Genomic DNA, 21002 nt, shown 5'->3' with positions numbered 1-21002 from the left:
AAAAACCACATTTTCTTGGTTATGAACACCATATTAAGTTCAACCAAAAAAAACCTACGATATCATGTGATTTCTAACTAATCAAGGAATTGTCTACACGAAATTCAACCTCGTTAGATAATTAAAAGCATGTGACTATAATGTACTTGGTTTAAAATCATAACTGACGGGTCTAATCTAAAAACTCATCCAGGGAACAAAGTGTTAATTAAATTAAAGAGGTATTAGCCAATTTATTGAGTTTTGTCAGAATAGAACGTAAAAGAAAAATTACATGATGATTAGGATTCGATTATTGGATGTGGGTTTATTGATAAATCTAATTTTTATTGTTAATTTCATCTTGTACTTGTTGTTAATTATATAATAGGTTAATAAAGACATTTCACATTTAAAATTTAAGTTGAATGTAGAAAGAATTTATATGAGTTCAAATAAAATTTCTCTAAATATTATAGTCAATCTCATAATATATTACTATCATATTAGCATCCAGGCACCAAAAGTGAGATGACCAAAAAATATCTGCTAGCTATATATATGCATGATTTTGAAATCTCGGAACTTCTATAATTGCAGGTCGATCAATAATATAAAAGGTGGGATATATAAAGCTTGGCTTGATCAATCATGGAAACGACTAGATAAAATGTTAGAGTGAAACGACTTGCAAGTTGCAGAAGTTTTTTTTTTTTTTTTCATTTTTTCTTTTCCTTTTGTGTGATTAACAATGACTCGTGAGTTGTGTGGGAGGATTTGCAGTTAAAAAGTCGCTTTGGTCTGCATCAACTTTATTTTTTAAGGGATGATTCCAAAGTTAAGACAGTGGAAATGAACTTGATTACATTTTCTGTGAGTTGTTTCTTCATAAACTAATCGTTGTATACTCATCTACTTGACGACGGGGTCTTTCTAAAGTAATTGTCCCCTCTTAGGACAGATGTGTTTTGCACTCTACATCAACTATTGTTGAAAAGCTAACCTCACTTAATCATCTTAAATACTTCATAATTTTTTTAATCTAAACTAACTTATAATTGTTTACCCTAGCTTTGCTGGCCTTTATAATATCTTTTCTTTTCAAATGTATGCAAGATCGAAGTAGCAAAAGATATAGCGCTATAAAGTTGGAGCTCGAAAATCTATAGATATATAATATTCTAATTGCTTAAAAGAACGTCCAAACTGATTAGATTAGCATTAACATTAATCAAATATTTTGTTTTGAAGAGCCTTTAGACTGCTTGTAATGGTGGAAATGGATGGTCTCACTGAAGCATCTGCATCCCATGAAAGGCAAATTAGGTCAATTAGCTCCCCAAGTTGCCCATCATGATCATCAGCCAGTTTTGGCCTAAGGTTGTCCTCCACAACTTCCATCGCAATCTACAGTAATAATCACCAGTCAATTAGTATTATTTCCCACATAATTAATTCGATTATTATTTTGCATTTACTTATTGTTCATGCCATGTTGGCTCAAAGATTTTATCTGGGTTAGTCATAGATAATAGATATTTCATCGTTAATGAATTGTAAGTTTCACGTAATGCATCGACGATTAATAACAGTCATTTGATTAATTGTAGCAAGAGGTCGCACTTGGTGCGATGGCAAGTGCCTTCGCCCATAAGCGGTAGGTCTCGGGTTCGAGACTTGGGAGCAGCCTCTCCATAAATGGGGGTAAGGTTAGCCGACATTCACCTCTCCCAGACCCTGCGTAAAGCGGGAGCCTTGTGCACTGGGTACGACATTTGATTAATTGTAGCATTCTTATAGCTCAAAACCAAATCTACAATAGTGTCTTTTTATCTTTGAAAATCAAGTGATACTAAAAGGAAATCTTGTGTCAGACATTTTAAACCCTAAACCATAGAAGGCTAGAACACCTACTTTTCTATCATGCGAGTGGTGCTGCACGGTTGTGTTGCACCGAAAAATCCCTCCGTACAACTTTACATCATGTGTGTTTTTTTTTTTACTTGAGACACGGTGAGTAGTTTCTTAACTTAGTGGGACTATAATCTGTCTCAATGTAAGGATAATTTCCAGTCATAAGTTCATTCAGTAAAATTCCAAAACTGTATACATCACAATTTTCATTATATGGCTCGCATTGGATCACTTATGGTATCATGTACGCATACGTTCCTGCAAATAATTTCAAAACCAAAAGATTAAGACATAAAGTCACTTAATTAACACATGTATGAATACAACAATTAATTAACACACAAATCCTCACCCGTTTCGCCGGTGAGTGCCTTCTCTTCATCACTCAAGAACCAAGCATAACCGAAGTCCGCAACTCGTACATGCATAGCATCATCTAAAAATATGTTGCTAGGTTTGAGGTCACTATGAATCACCTTAGGCTTTTGTCCATGCAAATACTGCATGGCTTGAGAACAATGCCCTAGCGACCCTCTCTTTGAATGGATGAAGTGGTATCATTTTCTCTTTTCGCCTATTTCCAGGGCCGTGAAGTGTTCATGAACTCCGTCACCACCCAAGCGTAGTTAGGAGGATCGAGGCATGCACCCATTAGCTGAAGTATGTATTGATGTCTCTGCCTACCTAAGGTCTCCAGCTCTTGAGCGAAAAATGCGATACCGTTGTCGTTGGTTTCAAAGAAATCAGGGTACAAGCATTTCACTGCCACTTCAAGTCCATGCCATGTTCCTTTGTATATGTGAGCCGTACTCCCCTGCCCTATTTTTTCTTCAAACTCAATCTGATCGAATTTTCACCATACATGAGTAGATGCGTTACTAGGGTTTCAGACAATTTGGCAGGTTACATTGATCAAGACCCTAACCAGAATCACACATTCAGATACTAATTTTTACTTGATTAACAATTTTTGTTGACAATCAGAAGAAATAACATGTTAAACCCTACGAAACGTAATGTACAATATAAAATTTGGGTCACAGACCTACCTCTTCTGGATGGATGTACCATCCATTTAGCTGGGCTTGATCAATAACAGCAGCTAGATCAGAAGAATGGTGTTGTTGAGTTGTTGAAAACTGTGGGCCGGCATTTGGAGTGACAACATTGGACGAGGGAGGGCATGGTTGTGGGCCAGTATCTTTGTAGTTGTGAATGAGGTTCAAGAATCCATTATCTTGGGCTACTTGTAGGCAGTACCTCAGATAATCTTGTGTTCTTTCCAACCTCTTCTTGTACATTATGCGAAGCTGTTTCTCTTTTAGGACTTTCTGTTCCAGCTTTGCCACCCAAAAACCCAAAATATAACACTCTTCAATTCAACAAAAAAAAGGCGTTTGATATTTTCAGTTTCCTAGTTGCGTGGCAAAAATACACGTATTATGATTGCATGTCAGTTAAGATCCGCAAAGAATCGTTATTGTAATAACAACTTGTAAAAAATCGACAAAAATAAAGAATTAAAATCGAATTATTTTCTTCACATTTAAATTGTTACAAAGGCCACCTAATTTACAGGCCGAAATGTGGATTCCACGTTTGGGTTCCTATTAAAACCCTAATACCAACTTCTTAACACTAAAATGCCCATCTACCATTCATGATTCATCGCACTACGAACTTTGAATTTGTAATGATTAATCCAACATTCCAATCATTTAAAAGTCAGCACTGGAAAAGTTGTAGAGATAGGGTTCTTTCCTTTTCTTTTTTTCGAATGTAGAGATACGCATGTTTGATCCTAATTATAAAAAAAAATCAGTATAACAGTTACATTACCATATATTATTATCAATTCATGTATATCTCAATAGTCAAATCCCAGCCAATATGAGCATGCATCTAGCTAGTGCGATAGTCAAATCCCACCCAGCTAGTTGGACCACATTTATAAATTTGACAAAATTCAAAGCTAGGCTGTGGTCCAAACAATATAGTACCTGCTGCTCCAATTTATAGATCGTTGGATGCTGGCTCATAGGAACAACGTTAACTGACTCCGAACTTGAGCAGCCATTAATCCCTAGGCAACATCCAGTTGATGTGGCAGGGGCGGTGGCGGTGGTGGTGTTAGTAGCTACTATTTGATTTGCACTACTGGAATTGGTTTTTCCCGACTGGAGAGACCCAAATATGGAGCCCATTTTCTTGCGATAGTTCATGCTGTTCTATTCTTCTATATGCTAATTATGATTAATTAGTAAGAAGATGCAAAGAGGGGAAGCTTAATAACGGTTTAATGGTGATTATAAGGTGTCGTAATCTTTGTTGATTAGTTCATGCAATAAACAATTTGGGCGGATTTGTGATGTCAATTGTTTGTTTTTGTTTGGATTATGTGGATGAGGCGATAGAATCTATGATAACTTCAGATTATATATATGAATATATGATGGATGCCAAAATTTTACACTCTAGCCGGAATTTACTATAATTAAAGGATAATGCTAGAAAGATCAATTTTTAAATTAAATTTTCAAATCATGTATGTGTACTAATAGGAAATAAGCACGTTAATTAACATTTAAGTAATGATTGAATCACAACAACCACATCATATGGTTTACAAAATTTAGTTTAAATAAATGGTTTATCTAGGATAACCCATAATAAAAAGGCACAAGGGTTAAAATTTGGACCACCATTAATTAGTGGCTCCTTCTAGTAGTAGCTATGAATATACTTGAAGCACATAAACTTTACTATAAACCTAAAAGTAATATGAAGGCATAAAAATTGATTCGAAATAAAGAGTGTGTTAGCGTCAGTCGTTTTTGGGAGATGTGTTACTATAATTCATACATTGATAATTGTAAGATTAGGGTTTACATCTTGGAGTTTAGAGTTTAGATCTGATTGACGCGAGTGAAATCTATATATCAATAGATGAGCTAGCAGCGTACTGCTCAAATTGAGGGTTTAGGTTTATGTCAGATTGACGCTAGCGAAACCCTTCGACATAATTGGAGTCGATGAAGTGTCCAATGAATAGGTTAGATTGTTAGTGCTATATGTTTAATTGCATGCAAATATATGGGGATAGAGACGAAGATGAAACCCTAACGGTTACTACAAGTAAGTGGCCCTACGAGAACAACTCTCACATTCACAGATCATCACTTTTGTAGGTGAAAGGAGATGACGATGGTGCTAACAACTAAGCTTATGGAATTTTCACCTCGGGATCGACAATCGCTTATTAGCTTTCGTGACTTTGTTATCTTTTACTCTTTCACTACCCAAACAGCCAAAAAATAAAAGTAGTGGAACCTAATCTAGTGACGACTGAGGAGGAGGAGACTGTGGACCATTCAACGATCGTAATCTTATTGAGAGCAGCTGGCCCTCCTACAGGGCGCAGGGCTCAGCCTGTCAGTCTGGCGGTCCTCGCCCTTTTCCCCACCTCCACTTGGTTTTGTTCAATACATTTCACAGTTGATAAACAAATCATGCATTTCGGTTAGAAATTAAAATACACAGGTAGGGATAGAACACTAGTAGTAATAATGTATTTATGATATACGAAATCTTATATATTTCACTGCATTTGTTTATCTTTTCCTTTTGATATCATAAAACATGGTAGCTGTTAAGAAAGGATTCATGTGTAAATGTGTATAATGTTTTGTATGCAGATAATCTTAAGAATTTAGTTCTCTTATACATTCTGGTGGGTGGCTTTTGTTTCTTTGTTACATATTATATTGTTGTTTCCCTAACAGAAAGAATATTATAATTTGCAGTATTTGGTAATCTATATTATATATATATATGTATGTATGCATGTATGTATGTATGTATGTATATTGAATTTCGTCAAGAGTTTGTTGAATTCGTTATTGATTGCAGGCCGAAAAGTCCTTTGGTTGCAGGTAGCGACTAGTTTATATCACTGAAATGTCGAGGCCCCATAGCTAAGAGTTACTTGATGAACTTTCTTAGGGCTGGAGGATTGTAAATGGAAGGTGGCCAGAATTAGATTCCTTTTTCTTTTTCCCACCATTGACGAATTAACTTGAGGATGTTAAATAGCTAATTATATTTATAGGGTAGAGTTTTGCAGGCTTGATTTGACTTATGAACTTCAACTTCAACTTAAGATATGCCACAAAAATATCCAGAAAACAGCAAAAAAGTTCAGGATGCTCAGTTTCTGAATTTAACAATGCTACCGATAGTGATTTTTCTTGGTGAACAATAAAGGAGCATATTAAAATCTAAAGAAAAGGATCACATAATTACTTGCATTAATATTCTATTTGAACATCATCATTTGACTTAATAACACTACTCAATCTGTACTTTGAAAAAATCGTGAGTTCAAACCTAAGAGACGATAGTTGACGATTATTAAACATTGTTCATATTGCACACCATAAATTTTGGTCTAGCGATGCCCACATGTTTACTTCGTTAAAGAGATCATACTGAGTTCAAATATGTTATTGATAAAAGCAAAGGCGATGTCAATAAGCATATACACTAGTATCATTTATTTGTCATGACTTTTGCTTTTGTGGGATGATCAAGTTTGTTCTCGATCATGATTTTAAATACATTAAATTTGGTGTTAAAAAAACCAAAATCGAGCAATTGGTTAGGAGGGGGGGGGGGGGGAATATCATGAACATGATCAGGGATTTGTAAACCTAGAAGCTAGAAACTTAGGATGGTCAAAAAGTGGTAAACGACTATAAGCAGTTAGGTGGTTTGTTTATCAATTGTATCAATTCTCCTTCTTCATCCAACCACACATTATTCTTCTAATTATTGCTGGCAACTTCCCCCCCCCCCCCCCCCCTTCACCTACTAAATTACCCTAAAATAACCAATATTGAATTCATTCATCAACATTGTTAATCAACTTGCTTAATCTTGTTAATTTACTGACAAATTTCAACCCTTGGAAACCTATAGTTTTGTATCTGATTGAGAAAGCATAATTAGTTGTGTGGTAGGATTCCATGGAGGACAATACCTCCCTTATTTCTGAAAAGGAGGAAAGTCTTCATTCCCTACTAATGTGACATTATTTCCACAATAAGAATAATCACATCGTTCAATCTCTTTACCATTACTTAATTATTATATTCAAAATTAGAAACCGTGTAGACATTCATATGTGTCTGTTGACCCTAAAAACTACCAAGCTTACGTGGCGTGCAGGCCAAGTACTTAATAAGCTAATTACGTCATTCAGTTATGTGCGGGGTATGCTAACTCGTCGGCTGAGCTCGGCCGGTGAGTAAAATGTGTTGATGTTGCGTTGAGCGCGTTGCTGACTTCTCAATCTTGCGACTGCGGCCGAGGAAGAAACACGTCTCGACCTTCAGGGTTCTAGAGCCTGAAGACAAGGCTGCTAGTCTTGCAAAGTTCATGGATCGTTGGCACCGGGTTCAGTCACGGTGATTGTATTCGTAAGAGTATAAGCACGCCGAACTGGCACCAAATTATACGGACACAAGTACTTAAAAGAGATGTATGTCTTGATGGTGAATGTAATTTGACCGTCAGAATGTCGAACTCTAAAACTTACTTGTGAATATCCAATCATAAAACAACTCGGCGTTCAGTGCACTGAGCCCAGTAATCTGTAACACCTCACTTCTCAGTAGGCCGAGAAGCAGTGTTGTTTATCCAAACTGAAAGTGCTCCTTGATCAACTGATTCTACGGCTCTAGTGCTATTTATCCAAACTGAAGATGTCACCGGTTGCCTTCACAATGCTGTTTATCCAAATTGAAAATGTGTCGGCGGGAAAAAGAAAATAAAAATCTCAAGGTTGTTGAGACGTTTCGAGCAAAGCGAGAGTTTGCGCATGACAGTTTGTGTGTTGAATTGGAGGGAACTGAAAGATGCACTCCCTCCTCTATTTATAGCACCGAGAACCCCTATGGCCGAACTAGAAACATATTAGGATTGGAACTCCTCAAACTAATCTGATTAAACTTCAACCAATCCTAATCTTCATTGGACTCTGAACCAAACCTTCAAACAAACCAGGTTCATCTCCTAATCCCAAGTACTTTAGCTTTAAGACTCCTTAATATACCAGGATTTGACTACTCCACCTTTATCCGAAACAATCCTCTTCGTAGCAAGATTCGGCCAACCTTAATAGGGCAGGCCCACAACAAGATTCTAAATAAACACCATTGGGTCGATAATATTTGAGCTCAACTAAAAATAACATTTTGGGCCCAAACAGTGTCAAACAAAATAGTTATGATAACAAGTGATGAACCGTTGATTCCTTTAATTCATATGAATAACTAAACAGTCTTTAATTTAAAAGGATATTTTTAGAAAAAATATATTAACTAGATAAAGAAAACTTCAATGAATAGAGTTGAGTTTCTTAATCTTGTTTTTAGTTAGTTAATCGTACGATGAAGCTGATTTTGACTTAGAGAGAGCGAGAGAGAGAGAGAGAGAGAGAGAGATTCCTTCTCAAGTCACAATTCTTCGCATTAAGAATTTGAGACGGCGCGAAGTTGCATCTGCATGCTCATCACGTACTACTAATCTTATATATTAACAGGCCATTATTAGGTCTACTAATTAACAATGAACCCTCCAACTCTCTCTAGGGTTTTCTTTAATTCCAATGTTGATTACAAGAATCAAAGCATATTTGAATTTAATCGTGTTCAATCGGTTTCTTAGTCGCTACAGCAAATCATCAGCTCTACAACTTGTCCTCGTGTCCCCTCATTTCCGGAGTACTTGATATAATAATACAAATGTACTACATGCATTGGCACTTCTTCGAGAAATTTTTCAGTGTGTTGAGTACACGACTCGGTATACTAAGTGTTATAACGCAATTAGTTGAATTTTTTTTTCAAGTTTCTAACCAATGACATTATTACACTTAATATACCAGACAGTTTTCCTAACACACTAAAAAAATCTTCACAGTTCTTCGCAATAAAAAAGATTATAATTAGATATAAGTATCGATGGTTGGCAGCTGCACATGCAAGGAATATGCGTATGAATGTAGCACGTAACCACAAGGTCACGTATGTGTGACATTAATTCCTCTCAATCATATTAGAAAAATCAGTACGCAGATACCAACTGCCCACCCCCAATCTCTTATCTGCTCCTCGGTTCGTTTTGGGAAGAAATACCCAAATTATGTACGACAAATAGAAGAGCATGTGTTGGTTAGTTAAAAGCATTTACAAGTATTTGAAATGTAAGTGGTTAGGAATCATGTGCATTAGTATTATCTGCATTTCCTAAGAGTTGCTGTCATACTTAAGATCGTGTGTTCGATTGTCGTCAACTTCTCTATCATTGATAATTCATAATCTTCAATAAAAAGTGAAAACTAGGTGCCACGAAACCAAAGTATGATTTGTAATTTGCAAGCACTTGGAAAGATAAAATTGTAAGAAAGGGAAAAAGCACAGTTGGAAATTTGAAGGGGATGGAGAATCCATGAACCCAAAGACCCAAGTAGGGTTCAGTACGAGTGTCTTTATGTTTTCTTGGGATGATGAGATGGGGATGCCAACGCAACGTTTAACTGACAAGGGTGCCAAATTCCCAAAAATCCAAAATACATTTACAAAAATACAATTCCAGAGAAAGAAAGAAGAAGCAAAAGCAAATGCTTTAGGACTTCACTTTCTCTATTCCCATGGGCGAAGATCTGCCTTTGCCTTTGCCATCACACCCCATCTTTCTTTCATAAATTTCATTTCATTTCATCATATTACGATCAAAGAATGCATGGTCACTCCCTGTTAGATTTAATACCAAATGTGGAGAATATATGCACATGATTTAAATTTTTTTATCTCGAATATCAAATCTAACAGTTGATAACTATGTATCATTGATCACGTTACCAAGAAAACGGAACTTGTCATCTCATATCATTTCTCAGTTTCTTGCTTTGGTTGCTTGCTTGTGATCAGCATCATCGAATCTTTCATTTTTCTCTTGCTCTTTTTCTTTCTTCCCCTTCCCTTTTTCCCGTTCCCATCAAGCACTGCACTCTGTCAGTATCCATCTGAGTGTTTGATCATGATCCAGAATGTAACGCATCCCCATTCCCCTTCTCTCTTTCTTTTCAGAAAATCAAACTCTATGTTCCCTCACTTTTTCCCTTTTTTACATCCCCAGATTGCCACCTTATTAATCATTCAAGTTTCAAGCTTTCTTTTTCCCAACACAAAAACAAATTAGCTGCAATATTGTGCACCACTCATCAAAATCTACCATGTCGAATAGAATTTATAACTTAGATGGGGGTTACGTCAGTTAGCAAATACAGTGTGTCGGCCCTTTTTATCTAAGGTCGATCATCTACTCCATAAATTATAAATTAGAGTAGTTTAGAATATCATCTGGTCCTGTTTCATGAAGAGCCACATTTTGTATCCCCTCGTAAAACCAATTCCATTAATTAGTAAAACAAAGAGAGAAAACTAATCAAGAACAAATCTAGTTCTATACTTGTATATGCTGTAATCAAACTTAGAAGAGTGAAAAAAAAACTACATCGTTAACTACATTATTAAGCCATTAGCAATGGCGCGATTTGTACGAACGTGAGTGGTTTCGTACACCGGAAGCTCTTCCAGATATCTTTCTTTTCCGATCACTGCAAGGTGATCAAGCTCGAAAAGATCCGAACTCGAACAACTAGCAGCATCATCGTCATCACCATCATGGCGGTCACGATAATCTCTGTTCACTAATTCACTCTTAACTTGGTTCCGATGGCTATCTCTCAAAACCTCTCTGCCCGCTTCCTTAACTCTTCTGCTTTTCTCCAACGCTTGAAGCTTAAGCTCCTCCTCCGCTTTTCTCCCCGGAGATCGACCAATTTTCCATGCGGTCGGAACAGTGACCGGCATTAGGGTTTGATCCTCCCCTTCGTACAAGCGTTTCTGCCCACATGGCCTGCAATCTTCGTCCACGATCACACTCACCGGATAGAAATGAACCGATCTTTTAACCCCGTTTCGCAGTTTTTCTCGAGTAGATGGAGAGTTCTTACTCAAACATGATCTTGAAAATGAAGAGGCCGAAGAACACGTCGAGTCTTGCCCTGATTTCAGTTTCCTCTCCACACTCGCTTCCTCGTATCCTCCAATTGATGAAGTGCTCTTTGTTTTCTTGGTCTGCCCTGCGGTGAAGATTGAATTGAGGAAATTTGCAACCCGACCGCCCGGCGAAAGCGGCTGTTTCACCTTCCTTAGATTGTTGTAAATCTTCAGCGCCCTCGATTTCGACTTAATTATGCCTTCGTCGAGCTTCGGAGTCGGCTCCGAGGAGCAACTGTAATGATAGTCATCAAACATGTGCACTTCCCTCTGTTTCCTCTCTGTTTTTTCCTCTGTTTTCACCGACCGGGACGAGACGCTGTTACGAACCGCCTTCGGCCACGGCGGGGCAAAACAAGAGGATCTCGACTTAGACCCCAACATGGACTCAGCGTCCGAGGAGGAGAATCCGCCGGAGCTCGAATCCGAGGAGCTGGAAGTGGAGCTGAAAAACAAAGCATCAAGATCACGGTCGTGATCACGGTCTAATTTTCGGTCCAATTCACCCAAATGCTGTCTTCTTTGTACTCCGACCTTCTGACTGACCTTCTTTTCCATCCATTTCTCGATCAAACAAGCTCGGCGGAGGCTCGCCATCTCGTCTTCTTCGACTGTTCTGCTGCTTTTCACGCCGCTTCTGCTCTGTTTCTTGGGCATTGCATCATTGTAAAACATCGAGTCCTCGCGGTTTCTCGGAGAACCCTCGTCGATCGAACGGTAAATTTTGTCAAGGAGAGAGGATGAGAAAGAAGGGTTTTTCTTTTCGTGCCTGTATCTGTCTTCTCTCAGTGTATTTTCCCACCTCGACATTATTGTTTGTTGAGAAATGGAAATGTATAATTTGAGGTTTTTAGCTACAGAAATCTGTAGCTTTTGTGACTTTTTTGTGTCGGCTGAGAGAGGATCAAAAGCTGTAGCGCAATTGGAGGGTGGGCAAATGTATGAGCGAGAAAATTAGGGAGAGAGAGAGAGAGAGAGAGAACGGGCAATGTTTGAGCTGAGCGACCAAATTAGTAATCCAACAACTCAGTCCTGATGTGTAGTTCTGCTCGCCTAATCGTCGATAATGGCGTTTAAAAAGTGTGAGAATTTCTGAGTTTTTGGGAATGAAGAGAAGGACGCATGAAGAAACGAAGCAAGTGATGATTGTCTTGTTGTTTAGAGAGAGAGTAGAGAGAGAAAGGAGAGAGAGGGCAATGAGAGCGAAATGGCACGCCTTGGAGATGGAGTGAAGAACAGGGAAGAGAGGGAGTAGGGTTTATAAAGCTCGACACGCGCGTGCATGTCCACCTTATCGGAGCCAATGCCAGATTGGCATCCGATGACGTGGCTTGAAAATTGCCTTTTGATGTGCCTAAATTACCCCTTCCTTTGACGAGGAAATGACGGTCTGACCCTTTTGATTGATCAACCTTCCAATTCGAATTTGAAGCCGTTGATCGTGTTTCGAGGAGGGCAATGCCTGTTATGTTACAGACAAAGCATTTGTACAGGACAGTTGCTGTAACCCTAGTAATAATTGGCGGGCCCACATCTTGTTGTGAGTAAAGTATAAAATATTGATGATATCGGAAATATCGGTAATCCAAAAACACGGAAATTTCGATGAAAATATCGGGATATTATCGATATCGATAGTACAAAAACATCGATGATATCGGAAATATATAATGAATTAGTACAATATTTTACACTTTATACATTTCGATGGAAATATCGGGATATTATGGATATTTTAGACCATGGTTGTGAGGTAAAGTTTTTTATTTTTTTACTTTTTTTGTTTAGAGTGAGGTAAAGTTTTATATTTTTTTTAAGAGTAATGCTAAAGAAATTAAATTTTTTAAACCAAATGATGTCTCATCAATAAGGAATAAGCACGGTAATCAATACTTAATTAATAAACCATTCATCTACAACCACATTATTTAGTTTTAAAAATTTTGGTTTTCCTGTCAGTACTCTTTTTAAACAAACAATATTGTCTACACTAAAGAGAAATTGGTGGCTTAGCCTCACAATTGGCTAACAATAATGTGGTTCAAATTCGTTTTTTTTTTTCAAGAGACAATAGCGTTTTATTCATATATGAGAACGGTTACAATTTTTCATAAGGACATTCCGGATAATATCTAGAGCCTCATCAAACTAATGGCTTGTGAAACTAGAAACTAAAGCCAATTTGGCTAATCTACGGACCGCACCATCGGTGGTTCTAAAAACATGTCACACTTTTGAAGAGGTGAAATTAGAAAGATCGGAGTTATATCCTGTATAATGAGATCAAAATCAAAGTTATAAAGTTTAAGTGGAAGCAATTTAGGGTAAATCACACAATGTACTAATAAAATTAATTAGTATTGAATTCGATATTGACAAAAGTCAAACTTAAAAACTCCTACTAATAAGTGAAGAATAATATCCTTAAATCGTAATATTAGTGTTTGGATTATTGCAATCTCTAAAGCCTAATATTTTTCAAAAGTTAAAACGCTTTATATAAATAAGCTAATTTAATTGAACACGAGGGAAAATTTAAATTGTTATTGTTGTGATCATGTTTGGTAGTCTAGATGAATATGATCCAATATTTTGGGTGGTAAATTAACAAGGTTCCAACTGAAGGCCGTATTCCATTCAAAACTATTAATTTCATCAGCGGTTGTGATAATTATTAATCAAGATTCGGTATTTCGTGGAATGTTTTATAAAAATGCTATATTTGAATTATTTATTTAAAAAGAAGGAAGGTGTGAAGGTGGTGGTGCGTTATATATTTAGGTTTGGCATTGAGCTGGCATGAGTGCATAATTGATTAATTTTTAGGCAGCAATCGTAATATACCAATAAGATGAGAAGGAGGTAACAAAATTACAAAATATGATCCTTTTATTTATTTATTTGTTTGTTTGTACCTCATTTTTGGTAGTTTTGTTTCTTTTTAATATACTTAATCGTATTTTTATGGATTTTTTTTAAGCTAAACATAGGTACAAACAAATCCCATAAAGATAAAGTCATATTGCATGGAGTCTAATATCTTAGTGGACAGAATGTTCAGTTTATACCATGTGTCCTTGGTTTGAAACTTTCTCTCATGAGTTTTTGTAATAGTTTCGAATCTCCTCGTTTCCTTTAATAATAATATATTTTTTTAAATCCCATAAAGTCGTATTACACCATTTTTCTTTCCAATGTATTACACCATTTAGGTGGAACCAAAATGTTAATTAATTAAATTGTTTACCAAACAAATATGTTACTTAAATTATTAAACCGTGAACGTGAACGTTTGCATGCATTAAAAAATGGATTAGAGAGAGTTTAGTAAGAAAACCAAAGAGAAACAGATTGATTTACCAACAAAAGATACTGGTGGAAATAACTAATGAATCATATAAGAGTTGGGGGACCCCATTTTGCTTTCTTAATGTTATGATTATATTTTGAATTTGAAAGTTGTTAAGCTCTATTACCCAAAATAAAATGGAAATGACAAGGTAAAAAAGCGTAGAGAAGGCCTTTCTAATCGTGGGAAATTAACCTTTAACCGCGGTTGATTTATTGGAGGAGCCTGTAAAAATTGGCTTTAATTTAATCATGAAAACGGCTATCTGGAGCCTTAATGAAGTTAATTAAAAAAATCAACGGGTTGACTTTTTCTACAAGTTAAAACTGATTCCATTTCATGATGTTTTCATATCTCGTTGCCAGTTTACCATGTATATTGAGATTAGAAGTTATGGGATCAAGCAGGTGATGAGATGATTGTGGGAGAAAGATATGCTTTGTTCTAATGTAGATTGCGCTCATCTGCACTCAAATTCAAATTATTTTTATTTTTTTAGTAAAGAGATGGAGGAAGTTCTAGGAAGATTTGAAAAGAGACTATAAGAAAGATATGGAATACTTGTAGCTAACAGAAGACTTGGCGCAAAATTGAGCGCAGTAGTGTTCTAAGATTTATAAAATCAACCGCACTTAGTGGAATAAGGCTTGGTTGTTGTTGTTTGTAAGATTGATTTACAGTAGACTATCAATTGTAGCATACTACATGATGAGAGAAGTTTTTGAGCTTGACAGTCACATTATCATCATTGATTACTAATTCACATGTTGTAATGAGATGAATAAATGACATTGTTGATATTTTATGCGCTTAAATTATAATATTAATGATTGACGTAATGAAAGCAAACAATATGGTATTAAATTTTTTTTACATATATGTATGGTAACGTGAGTTAAGCGTTACATGACAGGTTGACGGTTACACTAAAAAATCACTGATTATTGGTGCATTTAATGGATTAAATCCTACCCAGAAACCATTGACAATAACCAATACCAAATAACCATGTCCACATTGTATGAACCAGGAAGTAAGCAGTTAACTAAGCTAGCTTGGGTTATCATATGCAAGTGTATATACGACTTATATTCTTCCTTGCTAGTTTGATAAAACAAACAAACCATTAACTAAGCTGAAAAGGATGGCTTTGGAGTTACATATCCAGATATAAACAAACCCCACCAAATGCCTTGTACTGCATGTGAAATGAAGGATCTGCCCCCGAAACCCTAGCCAGGATCACATGTTTTTGCCATTTTTGTTTATTCATGTTCATCCATCCAGTGACATATGCTATGATGCCTGCAACATCCATACCCCTTTATGCACCCTAACCGTATGATATAAATTAGTGTGACACAGAAAGGTCTTTGATTTGGTCTCTTAATCGGGTTTCAAACAGTATCCCAGCCATTTGGGTTAGGGTTTATAATATGATACATTGTAAGCTGGCTTCCACCCAACAATTAGACAATGATCTTATGTACTTTCACGATCTGATGGTCATGGATCTTGAAGAGAATATTTACACACACATTTGAATATAAAAATGGTGATCCCAAACCAACAAAATTATCTGTTTTGTGAGGATCGGAGTAACGTCTACGGTGACAGAATGAGAGATTTGGGTTATACCACAAAATAAACCATCTATAATAATTTATAAATTGAACTCGTCATCCACAGACATCAAACTTAAAATGTTTACTTGTAAGTAGATGAAAATACTACTAAATTGTTGTGCTAGAGAAATTAAATACGTAGGCCTATGTTTGAAACTTTGGTCAAACGACTTGAACCAACGCATTAAGCTGGGAAAAATATGTCTATCGGGGCACCGTCCCTGAACTTGATTGAATGTGTCTTTAAAGTGAGACCTACAACTTTAATTCTTTTGCATAATTTCCAAGCTGTTTCTTTGTTATGCATAATTTCCAAGTTTGTATTCAATTGAATCAATTCATGTACTGATTCTCGCCCACCCAATAAGCTCATTTGAGTTAGATTTACGATGATGAGTTTCATGCCCGTATTCCACACGGAATGTCCTTAGTTTGATTTCTAGTACTAGTGAATTACAAGATAGTGGCTAAAAAGAGGCTGAAATGCCTTTGTGAGTGTTCTCCATCCCCAAATGATGAACTACTATGACGAAACTAACAACTGATTCCTTTAAAAAAAAAGTTGTTTCTTCTTGAAATTGTGAATATATAATTTTAAAATCAATTAACATTCCCAACCGTTACATGTATGTGGATTAGTGGGCGCGATCCATCAAATAATGGTACGAAGCATATATTATGTGCATTAATATCTAGAGTAACGTTCTATTATCATATTTTAATTTGTAATTCGTATGCACATCTGTGTTTACGTTACGATACTAAATTAAATTAGGTATTTGAGCAAAAAATTACCCACAATACTGTCCAAACTTTGCCAAACTTTGCCGTTTTGCCAACATAAAGAGAGCAATAAAACATTTTCTATTTTTAGCATGCATGTTTGTTTTCACCTTGTTCTTCTGATGTTGTTTTACTGTTTCTTTTCCTTCTTTACGGGGGGAGCAAAACGCAGAGTTAAAATCAGCGTACAGCTACGCAGTACGGACTGTGATACCATTGGCTGGGCCACTGACGTTCCAGTTTTCCGACGTAAATTTACACGGTCGCCAATAATGGACGGTCAGATTTGAGCATCACGCGTAACTCGTGTGGACCTGACCCTACTCATTGGGTGTGTGTGGGGACCATTTTATATGCTCTCGCCCTTTTACACGTGCGAACATGGGGGACTCTTATTTTGATAAACACATGGAGCACTCTTTTGTCTTTGAGTTTCTTCACATGCATACGTCATGCACGCTAGTGTAGTTTCTTTGATTGGGAGAAAAAAAAATTTGTGCTTGTAATATGGGTGGTTTACCACGAGTTACTATATAAGTGATCAGAAGTTTTATTTTTTAAGTTGTTAATTTTATATGCGATTATGCATAGCACTATACTTTTATGTGTTTACGGTTGTGTGAAACTTCTAAGTGCTCTGGTGTGATATGATAATAATGAGATTTTATTTCCAATATTTGTGTCCCCAAGTGGAGAGGTTGATTAGGAGACTTTGTAGCAGCTATTATTTTAATATAAATGAAGGTTTTTGGTTCAAATTCTCTCACATCATAATTATCTTACATTGGCTTTGTTATTTTTTTTAAGAGAAACGATATTTATTGAAAAAAAGAATGATAGAAATAAATTTTAAGATATATAATGAGTATAAAGAAAATATGAGGCCTAATTTTAAAGTGAGGCTCAAAGCGCACGTCTTGTTTACCTTGTCTCTCTGACCATACGTGTATAAACATTTTACCCAAATCCCTAGTCCAACGTTTTGTGAATAGAATTGGATTGCATTATGTTCACTTTGGAATGGAGAAGATAATTAAATATCCTAATTAGATCTTTGGTATCAGTCTCGATCTAGGGTTTTACATTACGAGTTTAAGCAGTGGGATTGTGAATACATGTTTATTTTAAGATTTCGTTATATTTTAGATGAAAAATAAACATACTAGTCGTATATGTGTATATCTGCTAAATTTGGTTCTTAATACATTATGAACTTGGCATGCACCGACAATCAAGATCAGCTCGTGCGCGGGCGCATGAGCCTAGCACATTGATAAGTTTATTAGGAGCTGTAGTGAAAAATATCAGGGCTACGGAACACAGGCAGGTAGCCCAGCTTCTGAATCCAGCTTTTGTCTGCTGTGACGTTAGAGCTATTGCAAGCGTAATGTACACGTTGGTGGTAAACATTAATAGGGTTTTGGGACCCAAACATGCATCTTTGGAGCCGTAGAACCACGTGAGAAAGCATGGGCACGAACCTGATCATTACATCTCATTTCTGTACGGTACTATGAACAGTGTTATGACAATATGTTTGTGTGTTCGCGTGTATGTGTGTGTGTGTGTCACAATGCGGGTCCATCTCTGGTCGCTGTAGGATCTATGAGATGCCCTTATTGATATGGTCAGATGATCTCAATCTAACATCCATCCAAAGGTAGGGAGTGGAGTGTTTTGTGTTTGTCTAGGTTGGCAAGCGCCGAATTCTTATTTGATATGTGCTTGCATAAAATACAAAATCATATTGTAGGATAATGTCATTGTATTGAAACGCATTGCAGTTCAGTTGTGGTTACATAACCCTAGCCAATCTATCATAAACTAGCACTCTTTGCAGGGACGAATCTAGAAATTTCTTCTAGTGGGGGGCAATCTCAAAAACAACTAAGAAAACTTTATCGTAGTCTAGCTTATATCCAATATGATAACAGTGATGATTTCAAATGATGATGTATCAGAATTCTAATATTACAAAAATAGTGGAAAGTGGCAAAGTGACGAGAAAAATATTAATACATGAGAGGCGGGAGAGGGGTTTTCGGTTTGGATGAGAAAACAAAAGCACTTTTGCTTTTATAAGAGCAAGTCTAGCGGGAGGGCTTAGGCCGGCTCCCAACACCTTTTTTGGCCCGGCACCCAGCTGATTCACTCTAGCCCAATCCAATAAGCCAGCTGACAGCCCAAGCCAATCTTCAGGCCAGCCTAAAATGTGCTGAGCTATGGGACGGCCCATCTAACGTCAGGCTTGCGTCAACCTGACATCAAAGGCCACTGAAATTTTCCACTTTGCAGGCACAATATGGGGTTTCCGGCATAGGGACATGTGGCTCATCTATGTCCATTGGATTTCCAACGGTAAAAAAATTTTGAATCCAGATTTTTCTGCCAAAAAAATATAAAAAAATAAAATAAACTGTCAAAAATTATTAATATTTTTTATAAAGTCAGAAATTAAAAATAAATTTTATTATTATTTTATAATAAATAATAATAATATTATAAAATTGACTAGGCTATTTTTTTAGGGATGGAGATGCTTTTGGCCTATCACTGTTCATTGAGGTCTATTACTGTTCACTGAGTAGATTAAATGGGCTAGGTGTTGGCGCATTTTTTTAAGGGGTGGACTTGCTCTAATATTGGATAGGGAATAAAGTATATCAATGAATGTTTAATATTGACTACATATATTTTCTTCAAAGATAACGCGTGTATATATATAAATACCGGTCTACATCTTAACAAATGAAGTACTTTACAAGGGGCATCTGCCCCCCCCCAGTGGGCATTCGTTGACTCCGTCCACGCCTTTTCCCGATGGGTGGTTTTAAGTTCTCACATAAGTTGAGTTCAATTTGTAATTTACTCTTGATAGATTATGAACACAATATCTTTGCAACATGACAGATGAGGCAATGCTAGAAGTTTGTAGCTCGGACGGTTAATTAAGTGCATTTACACTTGAAGTCATCAGTTCGATTCTCTCTGTATTCAATGTTATCGCTTTGAAAAGCGCTTCTACGAACAATGAAGAAGTGACTTTATTCTTATTTTGGGCAAGTATATATGCTTTTGTTTTCTGGTCTGATAATTTGGATAAAATGGAAGGGACTTTATCCCGATCACGCCAAACATGCACTGATATTGGGAAAGAGATGATGTGCAGCAGTTGAGGGGAGATCTCGAAGAGGAAGTGAATAATGAACAAAGAGAGAAACTTTGCTCTTTGTTTTCTCTCCCTTCCCAACAAAACATGCAGGGCAGCATATTTTACTGTCCTTGCTACTGCCTAGGGTTTTGTTTTGTTTTCCTCTCCGAGTTTCCTGACCAGGCAAGTTTCTGTCTCTCTTTCTCTATTCTCTCTCAGATTTATCATTTATGTCTGGGTGAGGAGAGAGAGTGGATGAGTGATGACTAGGGCTGACGCAGTGCACCCACTTGCTCTTTGTATAACGTGCCTGCTTTCTTGGAGGACTTAGACAAATCGGAGACGCTAGGGTAACGGTGTTATAAACCAATTATATATGTAAAGATAATGAGAAAATTAAAATATATGACGACACACTATAGGGTTTATCACACTACCACCTTGACGTATCCATATCCGGATCAAGTTTCATATGAGGATCTTTTAGAGAATGTTTTTGTAAGAGTAAGAGTTAAAAATGTAATTTGTAAACTAAAAGCACTACTGACTTTGTTCGTTAAAAGTGTTTTTAGGTCGTATAGCGCAAACTAACCTATTAGGTCATTTTGTGATTGCTTCTCTAGAAAACATTTATTCTCAATGTTCTCATAGGCGTTTTTGAAAATGTTAAAAAGATAGTTTCCATAGCATTTTCCGAGCATAAATATTGCTAGGGCTAGGTTCGGCTGGCAAACCGTGCCAAATTCCTTGTGCCACCTACCAGCCACATATACATAATTACCGAAAATCAATTACCGCTAGCCAACCGTCTTCTTGCGGTTACCAAAAATCGGTTCAGCCACAATTATTAGCTGGTTCGGTTGGTAAATGGCACAACCGGTGGTTTCCACTTCTTCCTCTCTATCTTCCAATTCCAAGGGCTCATTTTGATTTTCAGATTGGGGTGCTTGTTCGGTTGCATTGTGTGGTTCATTTTGGGTTAATCCATTTTGTGCACTAGCGGTTAATTGGCTAGACTCCATCATCCCAAACATAAGCAACACATATACATTCAAAATCATATATATGTACCTGTA

General features: G+C 36.7%; 3 protein-coding genes across 3 annotated transcripts; all 3 read right to left on the bottom strand.

The window, feature by feature from the left end:
- Nucleotides 1-1206: 1206 nt before the first annotated feature.
- Nucleotides 1207-2399, bottom strand: LOC139187587 (uncharacterized). Its single transcript, XM_070826206.1, has 3 exons — nt 2236-2399; nt 2148-2151; nt 1207-1386 (listed from the first exon to the last, which is right to left on the bottom strand). The coding sequence occupies exons 1-3, from the start codon at nt 2397-2399 to the stop codon at nt 1207-1209; spliced, it is 348 nt and encodes a 115-aa protein (XP_070682307.1).
- A 68-nt stretch (nt 2400-2467) lies between these two features.
- On the bottom strand, nt 2468-4097 carry LOC103440944 (uncharacterized). Its single transcript, XM_070826205.1, has 3 exons — nt 3894-4097; nt 2943-3233; nt 2468-2734 (listed from the first exon to the last, which is right to left on the bottom strand). Exons 1-3 carry the CDS (start codon nt 4095-4097, stop codon nt 2468-2470), a joined length of 762 nt encoding a protein of 253 aa, XP_070682306.1.
- A 6381-nt stretch (nt 4098-10478) lies between these two features.
- LOC103440893 (protein BIG GRAIN 1-like A) lies at nt 10479-11828 on the bottom strand. The gene has a single exon (XM_008379590.4). It carries the CDS (start codon nt 11826-11828, stop codon nt 10479-10481), a length of 1350 nt encoding a protein of 449 aa, XP_008377812.3.
- Between the last annotated feature and the right edge of the window lie 9174 nt (nt 11829-21002).

The sequence above is a fragment of the Malus domestica genome, chromosome 08 (assembly GCF_042453785.1).
Source record: "Malus domestica chromosome 08, GDT2T_hap1".
In the NCBI taxonomy this organism is placed as follows: Eukaryota; Viridiplantae; Streptophyta; class Magnoliopsida; order Rosales; family Rosaceae; genus Malus; species Malus domestica.
Note: the sequence above shows the minus strand (reverse complement) of the source record. Positions and strands in the feature narration are given on the sequence as shown.